General features: G+C 46.6%; 1 protein-coding gene across 1 annotated transcript in view; it reads left to right on the top strand.

The window, feature by feature from the left end:
• The window catches only part of Pkd1l3 (polycystin 1 like 3, transient receptor potential channel interacting), a 52,879-nt gene that overhangs the window by 8,457 nt on the left and 22,883 nt on the right, over positions 1 to 21,539 (top strand). Inside the window, exons 3-14 of the mRNA XM_060393251.1 lie at positions 1,092 to 2,347; positions 4,665 to 4,796; positions 8,569 to 8,745; positions 9,041 to 9,168; positions 9,251 to 9,377; positions 9,899 to 10,027; positions 10,443 to 10,674; positions 13,875 to 14,068; positions 16,312 to 16,542; positions 17,913 to 18,014; positions 18,269 to 18,446; positions 21,352 to 21,499. Coding sequence (XP_060249234.1) covers positions 1,092 to 2,347; positions 4,665 to 4,796; positions 8,569 to 8,745; positions 9,041 to 9,168; positions 9,251 to 9,377; positions 9,899 to 10,027; positions 10,443 to 10,674; positions 13,875 to 14,068; positions 16,312 to 16,542; positions 17,913 to 18,014; positions 18,269 to 18,446; positions 21,352 to 21,499 — 3,034 coding nt within the window. The remainder of the gene's footprint in view (positions 1 to 1,091; positions 2,348 to 4,664; positions 4,797 to 8,568; positions 8,746 to 9,040; positions 9,169 to 9,250; positions 9,378 to 9,898; positions 10,028 to 10,442; positions 10,675 to 13,874; positions 14,069 to 16,311; positions 16,543 to 17,912; positions 18,015 to 18,268; positions 18,447 to 21,351; positions 21,500 to 21,539) is intronic.

The following is a 21,539-nucleotide window of genomic DNA, read 5'->3' as shown; positions in this document are numbered from 1 at the left end:
CAGACAAGCAAGAATGGTAGCCTGATAAAATCTATAAATGATCGTTTTCTGGATTATACCAAGTTAACTATATACAGCTCTGCCTTCTTATTTCTCTAGGAGGTGTTCCTCTGCCAGGCTCATGCCACCAGCGAGGTCCTCCCAATCCAGCTCCTCCTAATTCCGTACGTACCGTAGCCACAAGACTCAGGTGAAGTATTAATCTCTCGGCTCTCTGACGGGTCCTGCCAGGAGTTTACTGTCTCTTAGAGTGTGCTGGGCACAGCTTGATAGGAAGGAAAGCGCAGGGAGGAGTTGGGCTAGCGGGTGATCTGAAGAAGGTACTAGCACCTAGTCTTTGTGCTTTAGTGCAGATACAATGACCACCTCCATGCTGCTGTTCCTTTGCACCCCCCCACCCCCCAGTTCATTCAGAGAACTTGTGGCATCTTTTACAAACATGCTTGGGGGGCTGCAGAGATGGCTCAGCGGCTAAAAGCACTGTCTGCCCCTCCAGAGGTCATGAGTTCAATTCCCACCAACTACATGGTGGTTCCCAACCGTCTATACTGGAATCTGATGACTCTTCTAACCCACCTTTCTTTCCTGGCATTCTATGTCCTCCTCAGATGGCTTTGGCCCCCTTGGATGTCCTCAGACTTGTTGACAGAACGCACTTTTTCTACATACTCACTCTCAGTTCTGGGTGCTGGTCTGAAGCGCAGCCTTTCTTGCCCATCTTTTTGCCTGGATGCTTCCTTCACAGCCTGTATTCAGTACTTGATGTAATCTGTCTATCAGTCTCCACTCCCAGGAGGCCCTAGGAGGCCAAACACTAGGCTCACTTCGTTCAGTTCTCCAGAATACAGCCTGACACATAGTAGGTGTTTATTAAGTTATTGAATAACGGACAGTAAAGCCATTGCTCTTAATGTGCAGTGCAGGCCGTGTTCTCTCAGAGGTGTTTGACGGCAGTGTGCTAGCTGTGTCCTACGGTACACGGGAGGTCCAGAGTGAAGACAGATGCACTTGACACACTAAAATCCAGCCTCTTCTTTTTCCTGTTTTTATCTTTCAATCTAAGACACTGTGCTTCCAGCCAATTTCTTCAGTACTTCCAAAAGCCACACCAAAGAAGGCAACCCCATCTTCAACCAGAGCTTTACAGGTGACATCAGCCACACCTGCACCCAGCAGCCCACCACAGATGACAACAGTCACACCTGAACTCAGCAGCCCACCACAGGTGACATCAGCCACACCTGCACCCAGCAGCCCACCACAGGTGACATCAGCCACACCTGAACTCAGCAGCCCACCACAGGTGACATCAGCCACACCTGAATTCAGCAGCCCACCACAGGTGACATCAGCCACACCTGAACTAAACAGCCCACCACAGGTGACAACAGCCACACCTGAACTAAACAGCCCACCACAGGTGACATCAGCCACACCTGAACTAAACAGCCCACCACAGGTGACATCAGCCACACCTGAACTAAACAGCCCACCACAGATGACAACAGTTACACCTGAACTCAGCAGCCCACCACAGGTGACATCAGCCACACCTGCACCCAGCAGCCCACCACAGGTGACAACAGCCACACCTGAACTAAACAGCCCACCACAGGTGACAACAGCCACACCTGAACTAAACAGCCCATCACAGGTGACATCAGCCACACCTGAACTAAACAGCCCACCACAGGTGACATCAGCCACACTTGAACTAAACAGCCCACCACAGATGACAACAGTCACACCTGAACTCAGCAGCCCACCACAGGTGACATCAGCCACACCTGCACCCAGCAGCCCACCACAGGTGACATCAGCCACACCTGAACTAAACAGCCCACCACAGGTGACATCAGCCACACCTGCACCCAGCAGCCCACCACAGGTGACAACAGCCACACCTGCACCCAGCAGCCCACCACAGGTGACAACAGCCACACCTGCACCCAGCAGCCCACCACAGGTGACAACAGCCACACCTGCACCCAGCAGCCCACCACAGGTGACAACAGCCACACCTGAACTAAACAGCCCACCACAGGTGACATCAGCCACACCTGAACTAAACAGCCCACCACAGGTGACAACAGTCAAAACTGCGCCCAGCAGCCCACCACAGGTGACATCAGCCACACCTGCACCCAGCATCCCACTACAGGTGACATCAGCCACACCTGCACCCAGCAGCCCACCATGGCCTGTAATGACAGAGGTCACTAGGACTGAATCCCCAATACCTGCTGGAAGATCTTTGACAGACATCACTTCAAGCCCAAAGGAAGACTCTCACCCAGGAGTCCTCCCCACCCATCCACAGATGTCATTTCAGAGAGCGTCCAATCAGGTAAGTCTGGAAAATGGAAGCTAACTGGGTAGCTTCACGACACTGAGAAGACACAGGTCTGGGGATGTAGCTCAGTGGTAAAACACTGGCCTAGCATGTGCACGACCCTGGGTTCAAGCTTCGCTATTGAAAAGTTAGTCATCAAAAGAGCACGTATGTCCTTCTATCATGATGTATCCATGGTTCTGAGTTGTAAAAGCAGGAGAACTGCACACGGAAAGCAAAAGTGTTCAGAGTCCAAGTCTCTCCCAGCAGGCTGTGTGCCCTTTGCAGTACTTGATGGCTCATATTTATTTTCATACATTCACCATTGGGAGGCGAAGGACCTCTGCTAGCCTGCCCCACTGTACCAGAGGTGCTAGAGAAAAAGTAAAGCCACCGGGACAAGGTCCTGAGAAGAATCCCACCCCCAAATCCTACTTTTAAAAACTCAAGCCCCGTTTAAGTGCATCCTGGCACTTTCCCATAAAAACAGCCCATTTGCTCTGCTTCCCATGGTAACGAGGTTCACTATTGTCTCCGCATTGTCTTCCACTAGGGAAGAACCAGCCTGCAGTAGCTTAAACCAAGGATGGGGGTTAATTTCTTTCCTTAAATAAAAAAAAAAAAAGAAGCCAGAAATGTAGAATGAATATCCATAAGTGTTTATATATAAATTACTCGACCTGTTAAGAGAATTTAGTGATGTTGCCCAACTCAATAAACAAAGTGTGCGACAATGAGAAAATTAAAAACAGGCAAGTGATGCAGCAGACACCTTTATCCCAGTACTCAGGAGACTAAAGCAGGAGGATTGCAAATGTAAGGCCTGCCTGGGCTACATAAATATTAAGATGCGCCATGATGTGGCCCAGGTTACACATTGGGTTCCAAAATACCAGATGAGGTATGTGTATCCACAGATAGCTGGGACAGCATCCAGAAAGCCCAGGCTCCACGGGGTCATGGGGTAGCAGCTACAGCTCAGCCATACCTTCATCCTTTCTTATTTGCACCTCAGTTCATCAAAGCCAGGATGATCTCGGTCCAGGGTGCCTCTATAAGGGACCTATTCCACAAAGTGGGAAATCATCTATTGGACCATGTGACCCATGAGGATGGTGCTCTGACTAGTCTTATGTCAACTTGATACTAGCTAGAGTTTTCTGAAAGGAGGGAACCTCATTTGAGAAAATGCCTCCACAGGATCCAGCTGTAAGCATTTCCTCAATTAGTGATCAATGGGAGAGGGCCCAGCCCATTGTGGGTGGTGCCACCCCTGGGCTGGTGGTCCTGGGTTCTCTAAAGAAGCAGGTTAAGCACGCCATGAAGAGCAAGCCAGTAAGCAGCATCCCTCCATGGCCTCTGCATCTGCTCCTGCCGCCAGGTTCCTGCCCTGCTTGAGTTCCTGTCCTGGCTTCCTTCAATGATGGATCTGCTCCTCCCCAACTTGCTTTTAGTCACGGTGCTTCATCACAGCAACAGAATCCCTCACTAAGACCGATGGGGTCATGACCCACTGACTACTCTGTTCCCATCTGACACAGCATCTGCAGAGTGCAGTAGAGCCTTGGCAAATGTCTCTTGTGTGAGATGTGTGGGATGTACTCCAGAAATCAAAAAAGTAGTTGGGTTTACATAGCAGTCAGTAAAGACTGGACTTCAAGTAGAGAAGCCTCACAAGATTGGGCCTTGTTCTGTTTGCTCAGTTTGTCCTGGGAAGTATTCAGCACCCCACATCCTGCTACATGGTACTTTGAGTTTTTTCCCTTTTAAACATGAACTCTTTTCCCCAGTGTTCAGGCTTGAACTTGGGACCTTGTACTTGCTAGGTAAGCTCTCCATGAACTCATTCCTAGAATCTTACCAGCAACCTCATCTGCTTTCAGATTATTCATTCCACAAAATTCTTACCCATCTTCGCACATGTATGAAGGAGGTGAAAATCAATTCCACTGACTGGCAGGAATTCTTCCTAAAGTAACAGCCCTTTTGGAGCCCATGGTTCATGAAACTTAAAATGTCATCCTTGGCCAGTATCCATTGACATGGTATACCAAACTCCAAATGCATGATAATAATTATGTATAAATAATTTTGACAAAATATTATCTTTCAACTTTTTTATTACATCCATTTATTCATATGTGTGGGAGGGTGGGTGTGCACATGCCATGTTACTTATGCGGAGCTCAGAGGACAACTTGTAGAAATCAGTTCTGTCTCTTTGCCCTGTAGGTTCCAGGGATCCAACTGGGATCCTTCAGTCTTAGCAGTAAGTGCTTTTATCCACTGAGCTGTCTCTCCAGCCTGACAAAAGACCTTCTCTTCCCAACAGGTCACAGATGGGACAGCAGGGAAGCTGATCCCAGCAACGGCTGCTTTTCAAGCTCGCAGTGAATTCCAGAAAGCTTGTGCCATTCTCCAGAGACTGCGAGACACCCCTCCAACATCTCCCACACTGGCTCAGGTAAGGAGAAAGGGGGAGGTATCGCGGCAGCAGTGAGAAAAGGGAAAAAATGTAGGTAGGGGCTGTGCCTTCAGCAGAACTGGGAAACATAAAAGAACTTGATGGAAACAGAGCTGAGTACCAGCGAATAGTACTGCATCTTTAAACATGAAGTGAGTGTGTTGATGGGCAGTGGTAATCTGAGTCACAGTTTGTGTTCATTGGTGCATTGACCAGGTTACCTCATCTGATACGGCCGTTAGGAGAAATTATGAGGCAAAGGTAGATTCAGAACTTGCTGTGGATACGGTGGGACGGTTTGGAGACCAGAGTTGAAACAACAATTCTCCTGACCTCAGAGCTTTCTGCACCCAGGCTTGCTGACATCATTTCCCCATAATTGGCCAGGCTGCTTCTTATGTGTAAGAAGGTGGTAGTGTAAGAAATTCAATGTTTTTTTTTCTATTTTTTGAAGATGTATTTATTTATTATTTATACAGTATTCTGCCTGCACATATGCCTACGGGCCAGAAGAGGGCACCAGACCTCATTATAGATGTTTGTGAGCCACCATGTGGTTGCTGAGAATTGAACTCAGGACCTCTGGAGGAACACCCAGTGCTCTTAACCTCTGAGCCTCCCCTTTTTATTTATTTTTTTTAACATTTGTAAATATACTTCAATAAGCATGTCTCTGAGTTTTTGCTGCTTTGGTTGGTTGATTTGGCTCTTTGTTGGGAGGAGCAGTTGTTTGTTTTTGCATTTTCTATTCTGAGACAGAGTCTCATGTATCCCAGGCTTGTCTCAAACTTGATACGTAGCCTAGGATAACCTTAAACTCTTGATCCTCCTGCCTCTACTACCCCAGTTCCAAGGTAACAGATATGCACCAACACACCCAGTTTATGTGGTGCTGGGACTCAAGCCCAGGGCCTCATGAATGCTAAAAATCACTCTACCAAGTGCACCAAATTTCCATGCTGCCTGGGTTTTTCAATTACAGACATAATACATTTTTAGGAAGAAATCAAAGCAGGGCAGGTACAATAATGAGAAAACACACCCTACACACACACACACACATACCCTTTTGTCCCTACAAAACCCATCAGATAGATGTGATCATTGTTCCCTTTACCTTTGACTGGCTGTGAATAACTATGTATATACATACATGTTGTTCTCCTTTAACCCCAGCACTGAAGGCAGAGGCTGGTGAACCTCTGTGAGTACGTACGCCATCCAGGTGTACATTTAGGACAAGCAGGACTCTTACACAGAGAGAACGTGTCTCAAAAACAAACAAACAAACAAACAAACAAATAAAATATACAGATATTTCTATACCTTTGACCCTTTTTGTTTGTTTGTTTGTTTTTGCTTTTTTTTTTTTTTTTCAAGGCAGGGTGTCTCTGTATAGCCCTGGCTGACCTGGACTCACTCTGTAGACCAATCTGGCCTTGAACTCACAGAGCTCCCCCTGCCTCTACCTCCCTGGGATTAAAGGCGTATACCACCACCTCCCGCTTCTTTTAACTCAACACATTGCCACAGGTATTTTCCCCCATCTGTCTGCATAGATTAACCAACTAGTGTTCATCTGAATTGTTTTGTTCATTCATGAAAAGAGCCTACCTATGTGCAACCTTGTAAGTACATTGAATACTTATGCAAATACTTCTGAGTGCTACAGCAGCATGTAGACATGATGATGGGCTTAGACTTGAAACAGGTATGGCCAAATTGTTCTCCTAAAAGATACTGTTTTCATTTCCACTGCAGCCCCGAGTTCTCATCTTTTGGCAATTTTAAAAGCAAGAAAGGAAAGAGAAGGTGTCTCAGTTAGGGCTTCTATTTCTGTGATCAAACACCGTAACCACAAGCAACTTGAGGAGGAGAGGTTTGTTTGGCATATGGGTTACAGTCCATCATCATGGGAAGGCCAAGGCAGAAACCTGGAGGAGAAACGGAGGCAGAGGCAATGCAGGAACGTAGCTTACTGCTTACTCGCCATGGCCCTATAGATTTGCCAATAGTATGATGGTGTTTTCTCAACTGAGAGTCCTTCTTCTCAGTGACCCTAGCTTGTATCGAGTTTACAATAAACAAACAATGTGCTGATTTCTAAGGAAGCCAAGCTTCCCTTCATGAGCTTGTATATTTGAAGCTGTGTCTGACGTGGCTTCTGTTGGTCGTTGTACTTGATCCTGAACCTGAGGATGTGTTCCGCCATTGAGATACGCCTGCCGCCCCTTTCCCCTTAGGTCCTCTGAATTGCTCTGTGCCTTCATCCTGACTTCTCTCTCTCTTTTTTTTTAAATTAATTTATTCATTATATATACAGTGTTCTACCTGCATGTACACCTGCACCCCAGAAGAGGGCACTAGGATCTCATAGATGGTTGTGAGCCACCATGTGGTTGCTGGGAATTGAACTCAGGACCTTTGGAAGAGTAGACGGTGCTCTTAACCTCTGAGCCATCTCTCCAGCCCCCCCCCCCCCCGACTTCTCTTTGACTGGTCTTATTTGTTAGAGGCCATTATTACTATCACTACTATTTATTAGTGTTGTTGTTTTGGGTTTTTTTGAGTCAGGGTTTCTCTGTGTAGTCTTGGCTGTCCTGGACACACTTTGTAGACCAGGCTGGCCTTGAACTCACAGCAATCCACGTGCCTTTGCCTCTCTGAGTGTTGGAACTAAAGGAGTGCACCACCACACACTTTTATTATTGAGGCTGTTAACCATACTTCAAATTTTGTGCCAGTATCTTATTTTTAAACTTCTATGTTTGTTTGTTTGTTTGAGACAGGGTTTCTCTGTGTAGCCCTGGCGGTCCTGGAACTCACTCTGTAGACCAGGCTGGCCTTGAGATCCACCTGCCTCTGCCTCAGTAAGTATTGAAATTACTTCACATTTCTTTTTGTGTAGCTAGTTGATTGGTTGGATGGTTTGAGACAGGGCCTTACTATGCAGCCCAAGTTATCGTTGAACTTACTTGCCATCCCCCTGTCTCTGCCTCCTAGGTCCAGGGATCACAGGTGTGCACCACTGCACCTGGCTGCTTAGCCTTTTTCACTCCATTTGTTTTATATGAGGATGGCCTGCACAAAAGAGAACTGATGTTTTCTGTTGTTTTTAGAACCTCTCTTCCTGTCAGGTAGTGGTGGCCCACGTCTTTAGTCCCAGTATTCGAGAAGGCAGAGGCAGGTGGTTCTCTGAGACTGAGGCCAGCCTGGTCTACAGAAAAAAAAAAAATCTCCCTGGTCTCTGTTTTTTGGTTATCTTGAAGATTTTGGTGCCTTCCAAAAGAGCCCACCACTGAGCATTTGGCCTGGACTGCTCTTTTCCCAAGCATCCCTCTTTTAGTTTGATTTTGTTCACTTAAACAGCTTGTCTACTTAGCACTCGGTGTTCCTTAGAACAACATGAAACATGGTCCTCTCCCGTAGCTGGCAAGGAATCCTGTATTTTTCTGGCCTGCCAAATGGTGATGTTGTTTTTTTTTTAAAAAATACATTTGAACCGTGTAATAGATATTGAACTGCGGGGCTAGGAAAGTAACTCAGTTGCTGAAGTACCCGGGCACAAACACACATCTGAAGCACCCTTGTAAAAGCCAGTGCATGCGTCGAGCACACATGCATACGTAGACAGGGGAAGGGAGGAAGGAAGGGAGGGAGGGAAGGAGGGAGGGAGAAAAGGAGAGAGAATATTGAGCCGCTTATAAGAAGGCACAAATAGCTTTAAAATAGTCACACGTAGCTACATGTGTTTCCTTTCTGGCATCTCTAGATCAGTGTGGCCAGTTTACTCATGGACCTGAGTGAGCAGTTGATGATGCTCCTATTTCAGAAAAATGACAGCTGGAGCCTCAAAACTCCGGCGGTTAGCTGCCTCTTTCAGTCTCTTGGAAGTTTAATAACAATCCAGAAAAAAGGCCAGCAGATGGTTCAGCAAGACAGTGAGCAGGTGGGTGTGTTCTCTGCAGGTGGCCAGCTCTGCCCGGGGACTCTCACTCTAACATCAAGTCACACAGCCCCTCCCGTCTTCAAAGGTCTCTCTCCACCCACCGGTGGGCAGAGGCTGCTGAGTGCTCCCTTCATAATCAAGCGAAACGGACTCAGTGGAGCCTATCACAAACCCTCAGGGAGATACTCAACGCCCTCAGCTTTCAGGAAAATGCAAATTAAAAAATAAGAGGCTGGGTAGGGTGGTGCACGCCTGCCACCCAGTCCGGGGACGCTAGATCTCCATCTAAACGCAGGTTGAAGACGTGCTGGAGACGTCGTTGATGGCCTTGGGGGAGATCCACAAAGCTTTTTGCCAACGGAGCCTGTGTCCTGAGCCGGCAGTGACCTTGACCTCCTCCACTGCTACCCTGGTGTTGAGCAGGTAAACCGGCTGGAGGCATGGGGAAGTTTCACTTCGATTTTGACTTCTAGAGATTGATTTGCATTTAAATTTTTTTTTTCAGTCAAAATGTGTCATCTTTGCCTCTGAGCACCTACACTCTGGGGGAGCCTGCACCCTTGAGGTTAGGCTTCCCATCGGCACAAGCGCTGAAGGAGCTCTTGACTAAACACCCAGGAGTGAACCTTCAAGTGAGTATGAACCGGACCGAGATGGGAACGAAAATGGTCTGCGATGGCTGTGTGGGGAGGTAGGGGCAGAGAGTGCACACCTCCTGGGCTAGAAAGACTTGTTTTGCAAGTCTCAAAAAAAAAATAAAAAATCAGTAGGGAGCTTGAGAGTGAGTTTCTGTGTCGTGATTTGAATTGATCTCAACTTACCTACTAAAAAATTGGGATTATCTGAAGCATAACTAATTCAGTGTAACACACATACACATACACACACACACACACACACACACACACACTATTGGAGTGCAGAATACTTGTTCCCTAGTATAAAAGAACAAATGTATATGAACGACTTTGGGGGTCCGAAATGCAGCGCTGTCTCTCATCAGGGTTAGGATGTTTAGCATCCCTTCACTTGCCACATTGTGGGGGATCCCAGCATTTACTTTATGGCTGCTACCTTGTAATCTGTTGTGGGACTGGGACTGGTTTATGAACAACTTGGCAGCTGGAGAAACTGGAATTTGCTTCCTCTGCAGGTAACAGGTCTGGCTTTCAACCCTTTTGAGGCTTTGGATGACAGGAACATCGTTGGAAGCATTGGAAATGTGCTACTGAGCGATTCTTACCAATCGATCCGAGTCCACGATTTAATAGAAAATATTGAGGTACAAGTATCTTGATGGAAACAGGACATGCTGAGAAAGAGGAAACAACTCAGCATTTTACATTCATTTCAGAGCTAAGTACCTGGCACATGCCTTTAATCCCAGCACTTGGGAGACAGGCAAGAAATCTCTATGGGTTCAAGGCCATCTAGGATACATAGTGAGTTCTCTGTGGCAGAAAGGCTACCCAGTAAAAGCCTGTCTTTTAAAGTATTTTATTACACATCTTCGAAACCCTCACAAAGATGTAGACCTAATCAGTCCGAGGAGAAGTCTCAAAGACTCTACTAACCGCTGGCTTTGTGCTGTCCACTAAGACCCAACAGAGAAGCCTTCGGAAGTTTGTTACCTCATCACTACCAGGAAAACAAAAAGGCTCGTCTTAAGCTGAAGGGTTAACGCTCTCTCTTTCTAGATCATCCTCTGGAGAAACGCCAGCATGGAGACCCAGCCCACCACCCTCAACGCAAGCACAGACTGTTTCACAGTCACCGTGAATGTCACTTCCTTGGAGAAAACCCTCATTGTGACCATCGAGCCTGAAAGTCCCCTTCTAATGATGCTCTACCTGGGCTTCCAGGACCAGCCTGACCACATTGACTTCTACCTCAACATCAGCCTTCCAAGGAGCCAGGTGTGGCAGAAAGGTATTGGCCATCAGATGTCTGAAACTTAACTGGTGATACGTTTTTCTTATTTTTAACTTGGGAGTGTGAGGTAATTGTAGGTTCACATTCAGCTGTGAGAGGAAACAGCACACATGCTTTCTAACCAGCCCTCCTAATGGACGAGCTGCAGGGGATGACCTTGACACAATGGCCTATCAGTAGATTGTCCCAGAATTCCATACATTCATCTCTCTGTATATGTTTGTTTTATGTAATTAAAGATAGGTTATGTGATGCATGGAGAAATAATTACATAATATGTATACACATATACATGTAGAGAGAGATATCATATACATGGTAAAGCAAATTTTATAAAATGCTAATTGTAGAACCTGGTGATAACATGAATATATACTATGAAACTTAAGTTTCCGTGTGGTTGAAAATATTTATAAGCACATTAAGGACTGGGGTGTAGCTCTGTGGTAGAACATACATTTAGTATGACAAGGCCTGCGTTCAATCCTTAGGATGAAAAAAAAAAAGTTGAGACCAACTGAAGAAATAAAATTCTAGTACCATGGGCCATACCATGCAAGCTCAATAAGATAAAGATGAATGCATATGACATACACATACCAATTTTATTTTATTTTTTTAAAGATTTATTTATTTATTATGTATACAGTGTTCTGCCTGCATGTACACCTGCATGCCAGAAGAGGGCACCAAATCTCATTGTAGATGGTTGTGAGCCACCATGTGGTTGCTGGGGATTGAACTCAGGACCTCTGGAAGAGCAGCCAGTGCTCTTAACCTCTGAGCCATCTCTCCAGCCCCCAATTTTATTTTTAATCTTAGATCTGGATAAGGGTCAGAGATCGATAGTAAGTCTTGATATGGGACAAAATGACATTCCTAGAGAAGTTAGAGATCTTTGAAAGCAGAGCTAAGGGTGTAGCTCAGTTGGTAGAGAGCACGCACAAAAACCTAGGTTCGATCCTAAGCATCCTAAGGAAGCTGGAGGCCAACCTGACCTACACAAAACAAAATTCTGAAAGGTTACAGACATGGCTCCATGAATAAAATGCCTGCTCAAGTATGAGGTCCTGAGCTTGGATTCCCAGAATCCATGTAAAAGCTTAATATGTATGTCCTTATCTGGCGGGGAACAGTGGTGAGCCCCTAATACTTACTGACCAGCCAGCCTAACTGAATTGACGGGTCCTAGTTCAGCATGAGACCCTAAAGTGAAGAGCAATCAAGGAAGACACAGAAAGTCAATTTCTGGCCCCCATACACAAGGACACACACACACACAGGCATACATATGAACAAGTATGTACTATGTACACACACACACACACAAATTTGAGTTACATTAGTGATGCCTAGATTTGCTTGATCCACCTCTATGCTCTATGGATATAACTTTGAAATGTATTGGAAAGTCTCAAAATCTTTTAGAGTTGGAAGAACCATTGAGGCCATTACCTGCTGTAAAGATGAGGAACCTGAGGCCAGGGAGATGAGGTGACTTGCCCTGACTATTGACGGCCACCAGGACAGAACCAGGCCTGACACACAGTCTCATGGGAAATCCAGTTTCCTGACAACACTGTGTTTGCGTCCTTCCTTTCTCTTTGAGTGTGTCACCAAAATCCTCAGTCTGTCACCTAAGATGGGTGATGATGTTTGTCTTTTCATGCCTGCATGTGCAATGGGGGGAGGGGTTGTGGAGGAGTCAGGAGATTCTGACACTGATGTTGAACATCTTCATCAATCACTTGTTTTCCTTATTCTTGAAGCGAGATGTCTTAATTAAAACCAGAGCTTGCCAAGATGTTTAGTCTCGGTAGCCAGCTTCCCTGGGGATCCCTCTACCTCCCAAGGCTAAGATTATAGCCACCCAACATTTGTGTGGGTTCTGGGCATCTGAACTCTGATCCTCCTGTTTGCATGGCAAGAACTTTACTATAACTGCTAAGCTAGCTCTTAGCCTTTTTTTTTTTCTTTCTTAAGTTAGTGTCTCATAGCCCAGGCTGGCTTCAAACTCACTACATAGCCAAGAGTGAGACTGAACTTCTGATACACCTGTCTCCATCTCTCAAGTGCTAGTATTATAAATTTGTACCACCATGATGGGTTTGTTGGTGCTGGGGATTAAGCCCAGGGCTTCATATACACTAGGCAAGCATTCTCATCACTGAGCTACACCCTCACATGTCTTACCCACTGTTAGATCACTGTGAATGACCACAGCAGCTCTTATAAAAGGAAAGCGTTTCAGAGGTTCATTATCATCATGGCAGGAAGCATCAAAGTACGCAGGCAGACATGGGGCTGGAGAAGTAGCTGAGAGTTGTATGTTGAAGTGGTTTTTCCTCCTGACCCTAAGTTCCCAGGATAAAGACTTCTGAGACTTAAAATATATTTACAAATACCTAGGCCATGAAGCTAGGCTCTTCTCTGACTAGCTCATAACTTAAAATAACCCATTTATGCTGATCTACATTCTGCCATGTGGCTGGTTACCTCTGCACAGGTACCATGGGTCTGTCCTCCTCACATTTTTCTGAGCCTGCTCTATCCCAGAATCCCTTCTGCCTGCTAGATGTCTCACCTTCTATTCTACCCTTTCCAATAGGCCATAGTTTGTTTGTTTGTTTGTTTGTTTGTTTGTTTTTGACAGGTGTTGCATCCATATAGACACAAGATATTCTCTCTATGGTTTTATATCCAGATCTACTGGCAGCAGGAAGAGAGAGACACTGGGCCTGGGTTGGGCTTTTGAAACATCAAAGCCCATACTTATTGACAAACTTCCTTCAACAAAAAAAGGCCATACCTCCTAATCCTTCTCAAGTAATGCCATTCCCTGATGACCAAGCATTTAATAGCTTTTAATATAATAATAGCTATATTAGCCATTAGGGGCCATTTTTATTCAAACCACAACACAGTTCATGGTGATGGTTTAATTCTTTTTTTCTAGAACTCATAGTGCATTCCACTATGAGACCTAGATGTGCATAAAGCAAAAGAAAATGATCCTTTTACTGGAATGTATGTGATGCAGAGTTCAGGATGGTGTTAACGGTCTTTTTTGCACATGTTTCTTGTGCTAGACTTGTAACCTCATTTATAAGATAATAAAAATGAATAATAGTAGTTGTGGGTCTGATAGGGTTTTTATCCCATTGGGAATACAACCCAGCATTCTTCTCTGTCTTCAGATGAGGGATACACGTGGGTGCTGACACCAGAGAGCCTGCGGTACGGGACTGGCACCTACTACGTAATGGCTGTGGAGAATAAAAGCACAGAGACGACACAGCACACACCTACCCTGGTCTCAGTGGTAACAGCTGTCACCCAGTGCTATTTCTGGGACCGACACAACAGAACATGGAGGAGCGATGGATGCCAAGTAAGAGGGGGCTGGGGGACTCTGAGCCCTTCACTGCGCTCCTCCCTCGATTCTCCTTAGGGTAGACCAGAAACAAAAGCAATCCGAAGGGAAATGAATCAACCTGGGACCAAAGGGGAGGGTGGCCCTTGGTAGCGGGCAGGCGTGTGTCTAGAACAGTAGGCCCGTGCTGTTTTTCTAATTCCCGTCTCAACACAGCTGCAGGCAGGTCTGACAGTGCTAGGCACTGACAGCTGATGGCTGTAGATGAAAGACAGAAAGCAGATGCGCAAGTTGTATGCCAACTGTCCTGCATCTAAAATGAAACAAGCCTCCTGCTAGACAAAAATGAAAAACAAAACTAAATAAACAAAAAGTAAAAAAAAAAAAAAGTTCCCAGTACCCACATGCTGGCTTACAGCCACCACTTGTAACTTTAGCTCCAGGGGATCCAGCGCCTTCTTCTGGCTTCCTCAAGCACACGCATACATACACACTGCAAACACATATGCACACATAAATAAAAAATAAATAAAAGTAAGCCTTAAGAAAAAGGAGAGCCGGGCAGTGGTGGTACACACCTATAACCCCAGCACTTGGGAGGCAGAGGCAGGTGGAGCTCTATCAGTTCGAGGCCAGCCTGGTCTGCAGAGAAAGTCCCAGGACAGCCAAGGCTGTTAAATGGAGAAACCTTGTCTCAAAAAACAAAAAAACAAAAAACAAACAAAAAAAAAAAAAAGAAGGTGGGGGAGGGCATAAGAATGCACTCTAGATTCTCTCACACCCCAGGCAGATGGGGACAGGGAGTCACCTTTAAAGTCGGCATGTTTATCATGGTGTCTGGTCTTTTCGGAAGACATCGTACCTCTCACTACATAGCCCAGGTTGGCCTCCAATTCTTGATCTTCCTGCTTTAGCTTCCCTGAATGTTGGGATTACACGCCTTCGCCACCACGCCCAGCTTGCTCATTCTTGATCCTGTGGGTAGTGGCCTGATTTAATGTCCGCTTCAATAACACCACCCGGTGCAAGGCCCTGGGAACCATGAAACTGTTCTTCAAAGGCCTGAGACTGGATCTGGGCGAGCCGGTGTATGCGTTTAATCCCAGCACTTGGGAGACAGAACAAGACAATCATGAGGTTTCTCCCAACTCGGAGTAGGGACCGAGCATCCAGGGCTCAGCCTCCTGCAGCAGAATTAAGGAATTAGAACACAGAGGATCCTCAGGAAAGGAGATCAGTCCTGCGGCCTCACGCTTGGCAGGGAAGCACTCGGTCAGTGAGCACACATTACAGACATTTCATGCACCAGCCCAGACACACATTGGCAGCAGCTTCCCTTTCCTCATAGTTACTGGTGCGGTTTTAAAATACACATTACGAAGACATGTTACACCATATGGAAAATCGCAGGAAATAACTTGAAAGTTTTAAACCTACCACTCAGCTTTTTCAAAGCGATTATTTTATAACAATGGACTCCAAGCCAGGCAAGTTGTGGCGCAGGCCTTTTGTCCCAGCCCTACCGGAGGCAAAGGCAGGCGGATCTCTGTGAGTTCGAGGCCCGCTGGTCTGAAGTGTGATTCCAGGAGAGCCAGGGCTACACACAGAGAAACCCCGTTTCAAAAAAAAAAAAAAAAAAAACAACTAACTAACTAACTAAATAAAATACTTTAATTATAACTAATTCAGGTTTCTTTGTTTGCTTTAGTTTGTTGTTTTATTTTGAGACAGGTTCTAATTACGTAGCCCAGGCTTGTCTGAATCTCATAGAGATCCGCCTGCTCTGGCTCCTGAATGCGGGCCTTATCGGTGTGTTCCGTCACACCTGCCCCTCATTCAGAGGTTTAAAAGTAATAAAACTCAGGAATAATAGACCTACGCTCCCCTCACTGTCCTCATTCCCCTCTTCTGTGGAGGGTGGCCGAGGTCCGGGTTTGCTGCGCACCCTCACTTTTTGGGCACATGCCTGATGTACACCTTACATGTGGGGGACCCGAGTTAGAAACTAGAAATGCAGCAGTGGATGTCTGTGAAGATTCCACACTCCCAGGGCGGCCACGCCTGGCAGCCTGAGTTCAGTCTCTAGAACCCGTGCGGTGGAAAGGGAGAACTCACACCTCAACTTGTTTCTCGGCCTCCATATCTATTCTGTGGCGCAGGCTCACCCCTGCACCAGGTACACTTGATAAACGAGCAGATGCGGGAAACGGAAGTCTCCTCAGCACCCTCCCTTACAATTTGGGTCTTCAACCTGCTTTCAGGTGGGGCCGCAGAGCACCATACTGAAGACGCAGTGCCTCTGTAACCACCTGACCTTCTTCAGCAGCGACTTCTTCATTGTGCCCAGGACGGTGGACGTGGAAAACACCGTCAAACTGCTTCTGAACGTCACCAGCAACCCAGTTGGGGTGTCGTTGCTGGCCAGCCTCTTGGGATTCTATATCCTCTTAGTCACGTGGGCTTGGAGGAAGGATCAAGCAGATATGCAGAAGGTGAGAAGGCTTGGGCTCCTAAGGCCGTTGTGTCTTGAGTGTGTCAGTCTACTTAGGTGGAAGTAGGGATTGATGGCCAGGGAACAGAGAAACAGAGCGGGGGGTGTATTAAAGGTCTATGCAAACCTATCGTCTCAGAACGAAGTGGGGTTCTTTGGTTTGTTTCTTTTCTGTTTGGTTTTGGCGCCAAGGTTGGACCATCTCAGAAGTCATGCAAGCTAGAAATACATTAGAAAATAACTTTCATTTGAACTCAACGGAAACCAGGCTCATGTTTATCCTGCCTTAGAAACTAGATGAAATTATTGCTGAGTCAAATTATATTTTAACATAACTATAGCATACAAGAAAGTAGTACGGAATTCTCTTCTGGGGCTGGCAGGGTGGCTCGGTGGATGAAAACCTCAGTTGGATCCCTGTATGCACATGGTAGAAAGAAAGAATGGCAAGTTGCCCTCTGATCTCTACTTGTGTGTCATGGCACACCCGTGTCCCTGCCCTGCACACATACAAACAAATGCTAAATTCTTTGAAGTTATGTTTTGTGTCTTGAGACAACATCTCATACTGTCCCCCGACCTGACCCAAGAATCACAGTATGTAACCATTATATAAGGCCTTGACATCACAGTAATCCCCAAGGGCTAAAATTACAGACGTGAACCCTCATACTTGCTTCGGTTAAAAAAAAAAAATTAGACAAGATCTCACTGTGCAGTCCTGGCTGGCCTGAAACTCACTGCATAGCTCAGGCTAGCCTCAAGCCCACAGAGATCCACCTCCCTCTGCCTTCCAAATAGCACCGCACTCAGCTTAGACTAGAAAAAAAAATCTTTAAACAGTGAAATTCTTTAGCAGCTTTTCCTTAATTTCTGTTTTATATATATTTTTATGCCGTGTTGTATTTTTTTTCTTCAAGGCCTTACATGTCTAGGCAAGGGCTGTCCCAGGAGGGGGAGTGTCTGTTTCTTATTGTCCTGGGTGAAATATTTCCAGCTTTAGTAAACAAAAATACAAGATAGCAGCTTAATTTGCATCTCATGTAAACAGCAAATGAATCTTTAGCCCCAGTGCCCTCATCGTGTGTCTGAAACTCCAGTTTCGCTGCATGTCCTCCATGCTGCATGCTTTTCCTACCCAAGTAGGATGGAGGTGGAGGGCTTGATGCACAAGACCCGGTAAAGCTGATCCTGGGATGTTTCCTTTTCAAGACAGAGCCTAGAGTTTCAGACCTCATCCCTCCCGGTCACTTTGCTGGCTTGTGTGCTTGCCTGGTGACGCCACCTCCCCCAAAGCTGCCACCAAGAAGCCTGTCCCCAGCCGGGCCTTAGTGAGACCTGGCAAGCTCATGGCTTCTGCTCTTCCTGCAGGTGAAGGTAACGGTCCTGGCTGACAATGACGCCAGCGCCGCATTTCACTACCTTATCCAGGTCTACACGGGGTATCGGAGGAGGGCCGCTACAACGGCCAAGGTCAGCACAGCCTGCGCTCACACTTCTGCAAAATGTGCCCCTGGCACACTCCAACTTGACAACAGCTCCGCGCCCAATGATGATTTAAAGGGGATCAGGGGGATTGGTGTGGCTTAGTCCTAATGTGTAATGGGAGGGACCCTCTGGGCTTGTCTGACATCCAATGGCTGCTTCCTTCTTCCTAAGGAAAAACCCAAAGGAACGGTGTTACCGTATCTCATTTTTTTTTTTTAAATCTTTCCTCATCACGTTAGGTCGTTATCACCCTCTATGGCTCAGAGGGGTGCAGCGAGCCCCACCACCTTTGTGACCCACAGAAGACGGTCTTCGAGCGTGGAGCACTGGACGTTTTCCTTCTCTCCACTGGATCCTGGCTCGGGGACCTGCATGGCCTTCGGCTGTGGCACGACAATTCCGGCAACAGCCCTTCTTGATAAGTACCTGAGCCACGCTGGCTCATTTTTTTTTTCCTTTTAATTTTTTACATTCATTTATTTATGTTGTGCGTGTCCTCACCCATGTATGGAAGTTAAAGGGCAACGTGAGGGCCAGGTCTCCCCTGATACTACATGGGTGCTGGAGTCAGACTCGGTGGCAAGTGCTGTTAGCCACTGAACCACTCCACTGGCCCTTGGTTCTAGGTCCCCTGCAGCCTTGAGAGAGTCCAGAAAGTTCTAAACAATCGTGCTTCCAGCCAGAGTGGCTGCTGGATTCATGTCCTCAGAGAATGAAACCCAAGAAGAAGGAAGGAGGCTAACAAAGCAGCTGGGCGATTGTTTAACTGAGGACAAGCTTTCTCCCTCGTTTTTATTGCGTCACCTGTGAACAGCAGGTCGTGACCACAACAAGACGGAAGTTTGAAAGTGAAATTAATTGTTTTAAAGACAGGACATGCAACCCAGGTTGCTGATTTTTTCATTCATTTCTCTGACTTTCCTCTCCATGTCCTGGTCTGAATTCATCTGCTAGTTTGCAGCCTCTTTCAGGTCATTGATCGTTTTTACCAGAAATCCTTTGATGGTTTCATCTGGCCTTTTGGCCATTGCCATGCAGTTCTGGTCTCTGGAAGGGTCATGTCACATGCTTTTCATGTTTTCTGTACTCGTGAATATCATCCATTGGTTTGAAAATCTTTTCTACATTTTTGTTTGTATGTGTGTGAGGGTCTTCTTAAAGAGCAACATACCTTGAAGGCTCAATCCCCACTACCACCAGGAATTCCTATAGTACACATACATACACATAAAGTAAAAAATCGACCTGTTTTGGTTTAGACAGGGTCTCAGTATATGGCCCTTGCTGACTCAGAATTCTGTATGTAGACCAAGATGGCTTTGAACTCATAGAGATCTGCTTACCTCTGCCTCCCAAGCACTGGGATCAAAGGCGTACACCACCATAATCAGCCAAAATTATTTCCTAAGTGTACTTTTTAATAGGACTTGCAAGTTGGCATGAGCCCCTGATCCATGGGCTGTACAGTGGCTATTGGGTTAGCCAGCATGAAAACAGTGTCAGCTTCACTGTGCATCTCTGTCAGAGATCTCAGGCACCAGGTGTGTTACCAATGACTATTGCCGTGTCAGAGGAAATATTTCTCTGAGCATTGGTTCCCAGCAATGTGCAGGCCTCCATGCTTTGCTGAACCATCTACAGAGCACAGAAAGAGCAGGTGCAATCTAATTCTCCCGGACTCTACAATTTTCAGAATGGTAAAGCAGCATTTGTCTCCACTTCCGGTCACCAGCGGCCTGGCCGGAGAGTGCTGACTTTTCCTCTCTGCTAGGAAAATCCAAGATGGCTCCTTCTTCCAATACAGCACTGCTTCATCTCCACTGGCCACCTGAGGAGTGTGGCCCTCTTCATCCGGGCTCTTAGCTGGTTCTCCGGATTCTCTTCTGCGTCTTCTCTATTACCACTCCCCTTGCCTGTGCACTGCCATGTTCGGGGGCTGCTTCTTGTTGAGCGGGTCTGCCAGCCTCAGCCCCTTCTGCGGCTGCTTGACCTTGGGAAGCCTTTCAGAGAACGGAAGAGAATTACAGTGTTGGTTAACCCTGGTTTGGGAACATTGTAACTGGTCTGATGCTGCCCAGAACACTAAAACTTTCTCGGTTTCTGACATGAAGCCTGGTTCTGCTTTCCCATCTGGGTGTGCTTTAGGATAGTGATTGATTTCCTGCCAGACCTTTTCCTCTGTGTTCTCAAGTTGGCTTCCGTCTGGCCCAGGAGTCCCAGTGCTCTGCCTGTCTCAGCTTTGAACACCTTCCCCACTAAGCCTGATCATTCCTGGTTCTCCATTTAAAGAAAGAGGCTGTACGACGCTCCCTTGAACACGTAGAAGCCGTTGTGGAGTTACTAACTGGCCTAATTTCAATATCTGATGATGTGTCCCAAAGACTAGAGAGACCCAAACAGGTGGAGGGCACTGTGGGAGGGGCGAGTGAGTGGAGCAGCCAGAAAGCACACCGTAGTAACTAATTAAGCTTGCTCACTGTCTTACACAGACGTAGTGTTAAGAGGGCACTGTGCACTGTGCTGTGCATCATGCCTCCGAAAATGCCAGGTGCTCTATGTTCCGCTCTGTGGCTCTTCTATGTTTCCGATACAGCTAAAGAGCTAGAGCACTGTGCCTGAGAGGCTGGCGAGGGGGCTCAGTGGCTAACGTGCTTGCCGTGCAAGTGTGATGACCTGAGTGTGAATTCCCAGAACCCACAGAAAGCCAGGTGTGGTAATACCTGCCTTTGTCTTCCCTGAACTCCTACCCATCAGATGCAGTTGTGCACAAAGGCTCCTGTCTCAAAGAAGGTAGAAGGAGTGGACTGACAGCCAAGACTGCCTTCTGGTCTCCATGTGCACACTGTAGCATGTACAAACATTATATCCAACCTCCCCACACATTTAATATATAAAATTTTTGAATTTTTAAATAAGTATATATACATAGACATATATATGTATATATAGTTGGGAAGAGGGTCAAATCTAAGATCTGAGTGTCCCATAGTTCTGATGTGGCTCCGGGCCCAGACAGGTGAGAAGCCATTAGTATAAACGTTGAATATCAATGATGAGAAATAGAGGCACATGGGTCATTATCACACATGGAACAAAAAAGTTTAAACACACACACACTCTTCACAGGGAGTAAAGTTTGCAGCCGGCATCTTGGACACGAACTTCCTGAGGGCAGCAGGTGGGATGGGCTTGCTTGCCTCTCTCTCCTGCCTTGCAAAGCGTCAGTCACTTGGATGCCCAGTGCAAGTGCAAGCTGGCTTCTTGTCGCACAGCAGGCAGCCCGAGCCCACCTTCGTAACATGGTGATGTCTATCTGACCGTAGGTATGTAAGCCGGGTGATCGTCGGCGACATGACTGTGAGGAAGAAATGGCATTTCCAGTGTAACTGTTGGCTGGCTGTGGACTTGGGCAACTGCGAGCGGGATCGGGTTTTCACGCCAGCCTCCAGGAGGGAGCTCTCTTCCTTCAGGTAGGATTGAGGCATCCCTGGCAGCGCAGAAATAGTGCCC

Source organism: Meriones unguiculatus, chromosome 10 (assembly GCF_030254825.1).
Source record: "Meriones unguiculatus strain TT.TT164.6M chromosome 10, Bangor_MerUng_6.1, whole genome shotgun sequence".
Classification (NCBI taxonomy): domain Eukaryota; kingdom Metazoa; phylum Chordata; class Mammalia; order Rodentia; family Muridae; genus Meriones; species Meriones unguiculatus.
Note: the sequence above shows the minus strand (reverse complement) of the source record. Positions and strands in the feature narration are given on the sequence as shown.